We start from the raw sequence: 11,577 nt of genomic DNA on the forward strand, positions 1-11,577 counted from the left end.
GAAAATATGGACTCGGGACTGGCCTGAGTAGGGCTCTGAGTGTGTTTTGAGGGTTTTACGTTTTTGCTTTGTATTTAGTTTTTAGTGAATTGCATTTTACGTTTTGGATATCCCTTTTTTTATTGGTCATCCGGGATCCTTGGGACATCCCTACCCTAACCTTAACCATAATCCTAACCCTGACCCTAATCTTAATTTTTTTAAATTTCAAATTCAGTGGGGGTAGGGATGTCCCAATGAACCAGATAGCACCAAAGCTTTTTTAATTTCCAGCATCCAGTAGTGTGCGGAAATACACCGTTTGCCCCAAAACATCACCTGAGAAGAAGAATGGTTTCCACTAGTTACCATGAAAACAACCAGTTTTAGTCTTAATTTAAGTTTATGTTTTGGCATAATGTTAGCCGCGTGGTTAGGTTGAAGGATAGGTTTAAAATCACATTTTAAGAAAATAAATGGTAGAAATGGGCGTGGTTTATGACTTTGTGGATGTGGTAACTAGTGACGAACGGCATCTACGTAACTTTGGTCACGTGACTCCTCCGAGGGAGCAGCATGGCGGACATGAATACGCAACCTCAAAACAAACTCCTGCAATTATACACTTAGCAAACCACGAAAACCGTGCGACAGGCGTAGGCCACGTCCGCCTGAGGTCACTGCAACATGGACAAGGATAATAATCTTCAGTTCCCGTCCCTTCCTGCGTCAAAGGATGACCTATTGGTAAGCGATAGCATGCAAGCCAACGCAGCTAGCAAATCATGAACAATTTAGCTAACTTGCGAGCATACTCAAAAACAGCCCGTAACATGAACAAATTACTCTAATAACATGTAATCGCACTCGCTAAATTGGACTTGTAGCTAAATGTAATCATGTATGAAGTGAATTCAAATGTTTGTTTGCTAGTTTGCTAACTAGCTAACCACATATCGCCAGTCGAAAGAGTTCAGCTGGCTATCCCATTGGCAAGTGTAGCTTATGCTCGCTACAATAACACATCCAGGTAGGGGTATCTTGTGGCAGATGACTACTGACAGGCTAGAGAACTAGCTAACCAGTCAGTTAACATATTCCATTGATTTTCTTATCTATTCCACAGGACTGGGCGTATCCTATGAGAAGAGAGATGCAGGTACCGTTTGCTTGTTGCCCTTTTGTCCCCAAAATTGAATTATTGTAAGGGGCACCAAAAGTGACTGCTGTTGAGTGATTAGCTATAGTAGCTAAATCATGTAATCTCATAATGATGTACCTAAAACCTGCTCATCTGTTGTTTTAGGAAATTCTACCAGGCCTGTTTTTAGGTCCCTACTCAGCTGCTATGAAAAGCAAGGTAATTTGGTATCCCGTAAATCTGCTGGGGTGGCTGTTCTTATCTGCTGAGGGCAGGTGTGGGTGCAGGCATTTGTTCCAGACTAGTCAAGCAGAAACTCTTTACTATTTAACAACCAAACGGAATGAAACTGGGAGGAAACTACCAAATTATTTTTATTTAACCTTTTCTAGACAAGCCAGTTAAGAACCAATTCTTGTTTACAATGACTGCCTACCCCAGCCAAACCCGGACGATGCTGGGCCAATTGTGCGCCGCCCTATGGGACTCCCAATCATGGCGGGTGTGATGCAGCCTAGATTCGAACCAGGTACTGCAGTGACTCCTCTTGCACTGAGATGCAGTGTCTTAGTCCACTCCCCCATAAGTAACGCTAATTTACAATAGACAACGTTTTGCAACAGAATTGGCGTAATGGTTACACCCCTGATTCAACCTGTCAAATCTTGACTATAGACTGGGTTTAGTTGATTACTAGAAGCAGGTGTGTTTCTGCTTGGCTAGATGAAAAGCCAGAACCCACACCGGCCCTCTACGTTGGTCATCGAAACATTGAAGGTCCTCAGCACGGTTTTCCGATAGTGATTGGAACTTATGCTGTTTTAATGATCCTACAACGCGCCGAATAACAAATGATGCGTGTCGTTGGAGCATGTGTTGATACTGATAGGATCGAAAGAAAGGCAGGGCTGCTCTCTGATCAACCTTCTCCATTCAAATCTTACCTTGAAATTATAATTATTCCACAATATTAATGACTGATCAGCTGAGAAAGAGATGATTTTGGGAAACTGTGCCCTGGACTATAAAATAACAACATATTGTAGAATCTCAAAGTTAACTCAACTCTTTTGGTCTTTTTTAGCTTTCTGTCCTTGAAAGACAGGGGATAACGCACATGGTGTGTGTCCGCCAAGATATCGAGGCCAATTTTATAAAGCCCAACTTCCCACATAAATTTAGGTAAGCGACAAACCGAGAACAGGTACTTGTAGTCTATATAACTCAGCCAATGACATCTCTCACTTAATTTATCAGCTAATTAATGTGGCCTGCTTTCTTCTGTTTTCAGATACCTCGTTTTAGATATTGCTGACAATCCTGTGGAAAACATAATTAGATATTTCCCTATGGTGAGTTTCAGCATGTGTGGTGGATAATGTTACATAGTATTTCAGTCGGTCAATAAAAAAAGTGGTCAGCTGAAGCAGATGCTAAGCTACAGGACTGTTTTGCTATCACAGATTAGAATATGTTCCGTGATTCTTCTGATGGCATTGAGGAGTACACCACATCAGTCACTGGCTTCATCAATAAGTGCATCGATGACGTCGTCCCCACAGTGACTGTACGTACAATTGACGTCGGAAGTTTACATATACTTAGGTTGGAGTCATTAAAACTCGTTTTTCAACCACTCCACAAATTTCTTGTTAGCAAACTATAGTTTTGGCAAGTCTACTTTGTGCATGACACAAGTATTTTTTCCAATTGTTTACAGACAGATTATTTTACTTATACTTCACTGTATCACAATTCCAGTGGATCAGAAGTTTACATGCAATAAGTTGACTGTGTTTGGAAAATTCCAGAGAATTATGTAATGGCTTTAGGCCACGCAGCCGTCATTCCGCTCAGGAAGGGGACATGTTCTGTCTCCTAGAGATGAATGTACTTTGGTGTCGAAAAGTGCAAATCTATCCCAGAACAACAGCAAAGGACCTTGTGGAGATACTTTTGTACTGGTTTCCTCCAGAATCTATATCCACAGTAAAACGTGTCCTGCATCATGTTGTGGGGGTGCCTTGCTGCAGAAGGGACTGGTGTACGTCACAAAATAGATGTTATCATGAGGAAGTAAAATTATGTGGGTATATTGAAGCAGCAGCTCAAGACATCAGTTAAGAAGTTAAAGCTTGGTCGTAAATGGGTCTTCCAACTGGACAATGACCCTAAGCATACTTCCAAAGTTGTGGGAAAATGGCTTAAGCGGAAAAATGTCTTAAGAACAACAAAGTCGAGGTATTGGAGTGGCCATCGCAAAGCCCTGACCACAAGCCTATAGACAATTTGTGTGCAGAACTGAAAAAGCGTGTGAGCGTGTGTGAGCAAGGAGGCCTAGAAAACTGACTCATTTACACCAGCTCTGGTGAAATTAAGTGATCCAAACTGACCTAAAATTGATTTTTTTACTAGGATTAAATAACTGCAATTGTGAAAAACTGAGTTTAAATGTATTTAGCTAAGGTATATGTAAACTTCCGACTTCAACTGTACATACCCCAACCAGAAGCCATGGATTACAAGGAACATCCGCACTGAGCTATTGGGTAGAGCTGCCGCTTTCAACGAGTGGGACTCTAATCCGGGAAGTTTATAAGAAATCCCACAATGCCCTCAGAAGAAATATCAAACAGGCAAAGCGTCAATACTGGAATAAGATCGAATCTTACTGATGGATGACCAGGACGTGTACTCCGAGCATGCGCTGACCAACTGGCAAGGGTCTTCATTGACATTTTTAATCTCTCCCTGTCTGTAATACCAACTTTTTTCAAGCAGACCACCATAGTCCCTGTGCCCAAGAACACTAAGGTAACCTGCCTAAATGACTACCGACCCATAGCACTCACGTCTGTAACCATGAAGTGCTTTGAAAGGTCAGTCATCGCTCACATAGACACCATTATCCCAGAAACACTAGACCCACTCCAATTTGCATACCGCCCCAACAGATCCATAAATGATGTAATCTCTATTGCACTCCACACTGCCCTTTCCCACCTGGACAAAAGGAACACCTGTGAGAATGCTATTCATTGACTACAGCTCAGCGTTCCACACCATAGTGCCTTCAATGCTCATCACTAAGCTAAGGACCCTGGGACTAAACACCTCCCTCTGCAACTGGATCCTGACGGGCCACCCCCTGGGTGATAAGTGTAGGTAACAACACATTTGCCACGCTGATCCTCAACATGGGGGCCCCTCAGGGGTGCGTGCTCATTCTCCTCCTTTACTCCCTGTTCACTCATGACTGCATGGCCAGGCACGACTCCAACACCATCATTAAGTTTGCCGATGACACAACTGTAGTAGGCCTGATCACCGACAACAATGAGACAGCCTATAGGGAGGAGGTCAGAGACCTGGCCGTGTGGTGCCAGGACAACAACCTCCACCTCAACTTGATCAAGACAAAGCAGATGATTGTGGACTACAGGAAAAAGAGGCCCCCATTCTCATCGACAGGGCTGAAGTGGTGCAGGTTGAGAGCTTCAAGTTCCTTGGTGTCCAGTATACCAACAAACCATCACGGTCCAAACTCACCAAGACAGTCGAGGGCACAACGAAGCCTATTCCCGCTCGGGAGACTGAAAATATGTGGCATGGGTCCTCAGATCCTCAATGTTCTACAGCTGCACCATTAAGACTGGTTGCATCACTGCCAGGTATGGCCTGCTCGGCCTCTATACCAGGCGGTGTCCGAGGAAGGCCCTGAAAATTGTCAGAATCCAGCCACCCTAGTCATAGACTGTTCTCTCTGCTACCGCATGGCAAGCGGTACCGGAGTGCCAAGTCTACGTTCAAAAGGCTTCTTCCCCCAACCCATAAGACTCCTGAACAGCTGATCAAATGGCTACCCAGACTATTTGCATTACCCACCTATGCTGCTGCTACTCTATTTATTATCTATGCATAGTCACTTTAACTACCGACATGTACATATTACCTCAATTACCTTGACTAACAGGTGCCCCCGCACATTGAATCTGTACCTGTACCCCTGTATATAGCCTCGCTATTGTTGTTTTATCACTGCTCTTTAATTATTTGTTACTGTTATTTTTCATTTTTTACTTAACCAACAATCCAGTATTTTTTTTTGTTTGTTAAGGGCTTAATAAGTAAGCATTTCACTGTAAGGTGTTGTATTCGGCACATGTGACTACAATTTGATTTGCCCTGTCATGTTAAAATGTATATTTTCCTCTCTCCACAGATTAAAGAATTTATTGATGACTGTTTAGCCAGTGGAGGTAATAAATATTTTCTTTAATTGAATAGTATCTTGTCTTTAGAATTTAGTTGCAATAAACTGTGTGCGTACAACAGTGTGCGGGTACTTTTACTTCAATGTTACATTTCTTGTACCCTGCACCTTGAGAATTGTTGGAATTTGCAGTACTATACAGTACTTGTGAACTTTTTACAATATACACTACTGTTCAAAAGTTTGGAGTCACTTAGGAATGTCCTTGTTTTTGAAAGAAAAGCAACTTTTTTGTCCGTTTAAAATAACCTCAAATTTATCAGAAATACAAGGTAGACATTGTTAATGTTGTAAATAACTAGTGTAGCTGGAAACTGTTTATTTTTATGGAGTATCTACAGAGGCCCATTATCAGCAACCATCACTCCTGTGTTCCAATGGCACTTTGTGTTAGCTAATCCAAGATTATCATTTTAAAAGGCAAATTGATCATTAGAAAACCATTTTGCCTGTTTGAAGGCTGTTCAATGGAGAAATTGCTGCCAGTTTTAGGGCTTGTGAGGCATCTGTTTCTCAAACTAGACACTAATGTACTTGTCCTCTTGCTCAATTGTGCATTGGGGACTCCCACTCCTCTTTCTATTCTGGTTAGGGACAGTTTGCGCTGTTCTTGGAAGGGAGTAGTACACAGCGTTGTACCAGGTCTTCAGTTTCTTGGCCATTTCTTTCATGGAATAGCCTTAATTTCTCAGAACAAGAATAGACTGATGAGTTTCAGAAAAGTTATTTGTTTCTAGCCATTTTGAGCCTGTAATCGAACCAACAAATGCTGATGCTCCAGATATTCAACTAGTCTAAAGAAGGCCAGTTTTATTGCTTCTTTAATCAGAAAAACAGTTTTCAGCTCTGCTAACATAATTGCAACGGGGTTTTCTAATGATCAACATTAGCCTTTTAAAATTATAAACTTGGATTAGCTAACACATGCCATTGGAACACAGAAGTGATGGTTGCTGATATTGGGCCTCTGTATGCCTATGTAGATAAGCCATAAATCAGCTGTTTCCAGCTACAATAGTCAATAACAACATTAACAATGTCTACACTATTTCTGATCAATTTGATGTTTTAATGGACAAACAATGTGCCTTTCAAAAACAAGGGGATTTATAAGTGACCCAAACTTTTGAACAGTAGTGTATCTTGACTCTGTCCTTGTCTTGTTCACATAGGAAAGGTACTAGTTCATGGAAATGCAGGGATATCAAGAAGGTTTGTCACATCTCATGTTATAGATTAGATTTTTAATAGATCCTTATTGTTTGAAAATACTGCTTGAGTGTTGATCTTGCTTGATCTTCCTGTTCGACAAGTATTACTCTCAATCACAATTATTGTCTTGTCCTTTCAGCGCTGCCTTAGTTATTGCATACCTTATGGAGACATTTGGCATAAAGTACAGGTAAGACCATTCAACAAACCAGGCAGGTTTAATTTATTGCAGAGACGCTGTCCAGATGCATTGTGACCAAAATATCTAGTAACATGTCCTTCTGAAATGTGCTGGTTCTTCTACAGGGATGCTTTCAGCCACGTTCAGGAGAGGAGATTCTGCATCAACCCTAACGTGGGCTTTGTGCATCAATTACAGGTAGGGTCCTGTGTATCAAGTCGTGAACTCATAATCTTTCAAACAGCTCTGATCGCTGAGATTACATGAGGCATATTCAATGGTTTTCAACTTTACAAATGTGTCAGATGGATGTCTGCTTGATACCAGACATTTCTGTCTGAATGGTTTGTAAATGCAGCGCTCCATCTCTTGATGATGTGTTTTCCAGGAATATGAAGCGATCTACTCAGCTAAACTAACCATCAAGATGATGTCACCAATACAGCTGGGCAGATCGTTCTCCCTGCATGCTGGAATGCCAGGTCTGTGTGTGCATCTTCCATTCATGTTAGTTACAGGAACCTGGGCTCATTCCATGCTTACCATACACGTCTGTGTCACCGTGGGTGCATTTTAAGAGGACTTACCAACAGCCTAGAAAGTCCTCGATTGCAGTCGGCGGAGGTTCTTATGTACAGACAACACATTTAGTGGTTTCCAACCGCAAAGCTCATAGCAACAGCGCAGTGTCAAAATACCCACCGTTGTTCAATAGAGGTTTTAGTTAGAGAAGAGTTTATTGTGAAATTCTACCACCCTATATCATCCAACAACACATTAAGAACACTCACAAACTAAATATCATATTGTGGTAAGAGGTCTCTCAAATATCACATTTGTTTGGATCCGCTATAGCAGGGGTACTCAAGTACTATTTGAGAAGTTCCGGTCACATACCTTTCCTAGGTGGCAAACCCCCAACTCGAAACCCATGCGACCCAAACTGTTCACAGCCCTGTTGGCGGAGATAGCTTTAAAATTAATAATTCTAATTTCCCGCAATTCTACACATTTTCCATGCCTTATGAGTGTTTATATGATATTGGGTTGTAGTCCGACCGCGGTCTGCCAGTAGAGTATATGGGGGCATTACAGCTTATAAATTGTGGCAAATTATTCTTATTCAGGTTCACGAAGGTCAAGCTAAAACACCTAATTAATGATTGGGGGACAATTGTGCTTTCCACAATAGCTGCAGGGTGCAGTGGATGAGGAGCAACTGCAGAGACTTGAAGCGACTTAAATCAACACGGCATGACTGCCAATCATGTGGTTTATGCAGTCGACATGTCGGCTCAACTTTTATCCCTGTATTGCAATATGCATTGAAAGAAGTTGATCAGCAACTGAGCAGAATTGATGCTCTCATAAGTGCCCAAAGATAAGCGATTCTTTCCCATGAAATTCAGGTGTTTTTACACAAAGTTTATTAAAGGGATACTTCTGTAATTTCCTACTTACCCAGATTCAGACAAACTCACAGATGCCATTTTTATGGCTCTGTGTGCAGTTTGAAAAAAAAAAAATGTAAGGTAGCATATTGTACTGAAGTATCCTCTTTAAGTTCACCACCAGTCACTGCTATCTTTCCCTGTCTTTATTTCTGGATGTTTGACCCTGTGAATGTCTGTACTTCTCAGGCAGCCTGAAACGAAGCCTGGAAGAAGACGAGGACTTCGGGGAATGCAGGTCACTGCTGCACAGAACGGATAGGTTTATTATGCAGATAGCGGTGTCTTTGCATACAGTGCACTCTTTTAAAAAAACAACAACATTTTTATTGGGATTAAAAATGTAGATATTTCAACTTTTCTAAAGGGGACGGGTGGGGGATTGGGTTCGCTTCCTGACGTCTGAGACCAAAGGGGGGGGGGGGTACAGTTTCATAAGTGATTATTATTTTTTGCTGAATGCACTGTTTTTTGCAGTTTTATACTATTTAAAGCATTTTGCATTTTCAGCGGGACAGTATTGCAATAATGCACTTTTGATACTTGATTTGTTATTTCTTGCCAGAAGGTGGCAGTTGGTGTAAGGGACAGTAATAGAAAGTCAATGCCCTATGGAGAGATGGAGGCCCACATTTGGGAGTGTTGGACAGAGATTAGGCTTAAAATGTGATGGTATTTAAATGAAAGGGAGAGAAACGCTTGCCAGAGAATTAACGACCCACTGCTCAATAAACAGACGGCTAACATGCCTGTTGTACTGTCATTTCTAGATGATCAATTTAAAACTATTATGGAAGTTTACGTAAGTCAATGCACCCAAGTAGTATAAGTCAGGTTTTTGTATTTCGAGCAATAGATAAAGTAACAACCAGTCGAATGTTTAAAAAGTATTTATTTGCATTTTACATAATGTATTCTTATAATTAAATGATAAAATACAAATGTCTGCAGTTAAGACTACTGAAAATAAGGTTGAATAAATAAGCTTTCACTACAATTACATTTAATTTACCCCACACAAATATACATGGCAATTCTTTGATATCTGATACCAAATGTACTGTAGCTATGTAGTTTATGGGACAGAATTTCATCTTGATTACAAACTTCCTGAGGGCTGAAATAACCAGTAACTAATACAACCCATGTCAAATCAAATTGTATTTGTCACATGTGCCGAATACAACCGGTGTACAGTCGTCGCCAACGGTTTTGAGAATGACACAAATATTAATTTTCACAAAGTCTGCTGCCTCAGTTTGTATGATGGCAATTTGCATATACTCCAGAATGTTATGAAGAGTGATCAGATGAATTGCAAAGTCCCTCTTTGCCATGCAAATTAACTGAATCCCCAAAAAAACATTCCCACTGCATTTCAGCCCTGCCACAAGACGACCAGCTGACATGTCAGTGACTCTCTCGTTAACACAGGTGTGAGTGTTGATGAGGACAAGGCTGGAGATCACTCTGTCATGCTGATTGAGTTCGAATAACAGGCTGGAAGCTTCAAAAGGAGGGTGGTGCTTGGATTCATTGTTCTTCCTCTGTCAATCATGGTTAACTACAAGGAAACACATGCCGTCATCATTGCTTTGCACAAAAAGGGCTTCACAGGCAAGGATTATGCTGCCAGTAAGATTGCACCTAAATCAACCATTTATCGGATCATCAAGAACTTCAAGGAGAGCGGTTCAACTGTTGTGAAGAAGGATTCAGGGCGCCCAAGTAAGTCCAGCAAGTGCCAGGACCGTCTTCTAATGTTGATTCAGCTGCGGGATCGGGGCACCGCCAACACAGAGCTTGCTCAGGATTGGCAGCAGGCAGGTGTGAGTGCATCTGCACGCACAGTGAGGCGAAGACTTTTGGAGGATGGCCTGGTGTCAAGAAGGGCAGCAAAGAAGCCAAACTGATATTCTGCAAAAGGTAATAATAATAATATATGCCATTTAGCAGACGCTTTTATCCAAAGCGACTTACAGTCATGTGTACAGGGATTGGACTGCTGAGGACTGGGGTAAAGTCATTTTCTCTGATGAATCCCCTTTCCGATTGTTTGGGGCATCCGGAAAAAGCTTGTCTGGAGAAGACAAGGTGACCTCCACCATCAGTCCCGTGTCATGCCAACAGTAAAGCATCCTGAGACCATTAATGTGTGGGGTTGATTCTCAGCCAAGGGAGTGGGCTCACTCACAATTTTTCCTAAGAACACAGCCATGAATAAAGAATGGTACCAACACATCCTCCGAGAGCAACTTCTCCCAGCCATACAGGAACAGTTTGGTGACGAACAATGCCTTTTCCAGCATGATGGAGCACCTTGCCATAAGGCAAAAGTGATAACTAAGTGGCTCGGGGAACAAAACATAGATATTTTGCGTCCATGGCCAGGAAACTCCCCCAGACTTTAATCCCATTGAATCTGTGGTCAATCCTCAAGAGGCGGGTGGACAAACAAAAACCCACAAATTCTGACGAACTCCAAGCATTGATTATGCAAGAATGGGCTGCCATCAGTCAGGATGTGGCACAGAAGTTAATTGACAGCATGCCAGGGTGGATTGCAGAGGTCATGAAAAAGTGTCAACACTGCAAATGTTGACTCTTTGCATCAACTTCATGTAATTGTCAATAAAAGCCTTTGCCATGTATGAAATGCTTGTTACTATGGAATACTGAAGTATAATTACATCTGACCAAAATATCTAAAGACACTGAAGCAAGAAACTTTGTGGAAATTAATATTGGTCATTCTCAAAACTTTTGGCCATGACTGTAGTCTTTACCATGAAATGCTTTTTTTTACATTTACAGCCTTATTCTCAAATGGATTAAATATTTTTTCCCCCTCATCAATCTACACACAATACCCCATAATGACAAAGCAAAAACAGGTTTTTAGAAACAAAAAAAACCCCGGAAATATCATATTTACATAAGTATTCAGACACTTTACTCAGTACTTTGTTGAAGCACCTTTGGCAACAATTACAGCCTCGAGTCTTCTTGGGTACGACACTACAAGCTTGGCACACCTGTATTTGGGGAGTTTCTCCCATTTATTCTCTGCATGATCCTCTCAAGCTCTGTCATGTTGGTTGGGGAGCGTCATTGCACAGCTATTTCCAGGTCTCTCCAGAGATGCTCGATGTTGAAAGGTGAACCTTCGCCCCAGTCTGAGGTCCTGAGCGCTCTGGAGCAGGTTTGCATCAAAGAGCTCTCTGTACTTTGCTCCGTTCATCTTTCCCTCGATCCTGACTAGTCTCCCAGTCCCTGCCGCTGAAAAACTTTCCCACAGTATGAAGCTGTCAGCACCAATCTTCACCGTGGGGATGGTGGC

General features: G+C 41.7%; 1 protein-coding gene across 1 annotated transcript; it reads left to right on the forward strand.

The window, feature by feature from the left end:
* Window positions 1-502: 502 nt before the first annotated feature.
* Window positions 503-8,983, forward strand: LOC127922342 (serine/threonine/tyrosine-interacting protein A-like). Its single transcript, XM_052506069.1, is given in 12 exon segments — window positions 503-726; window positions 1,106-1,138; window positions 1,286-1,339; window positions 2,205-2,302; window positions 2,412-2,472; window positions 5,343-5,379; window positions 6,566-6,605; window positions 6,745-6,795; window positions 6,912-6,984; window positions 7,175-7,268; window positions 8,427-8,465; window positions 8,468-8,983. Coding segments are annotated over 12 exon segments (672 nt in total). The 5' UTR covers window positions 503-666; the 3' UTR covers window positions 8,500-8,983.
* Window positions 8,984-11,577: the final 2,594 nt, after the last annotated feature.

Source organism: Oncorhynchus keta, unplaced genomic scaffold (assembly GCF_023373465.1).
Source record: "Oncorhynchus keta strain PuntledgeMale-10-30-2019 unplaced genomic scaffold, Oket_V2 Un_contig_25373_pilon_pilon, whole genome shotgun sequence".
Lineage (NCBI taxonomy): Eukaryota > Metazoa > Chordata > Actinopteri > Salmoniformes > Salmonidae > Oncorhynchus > Oncorhynchus keta.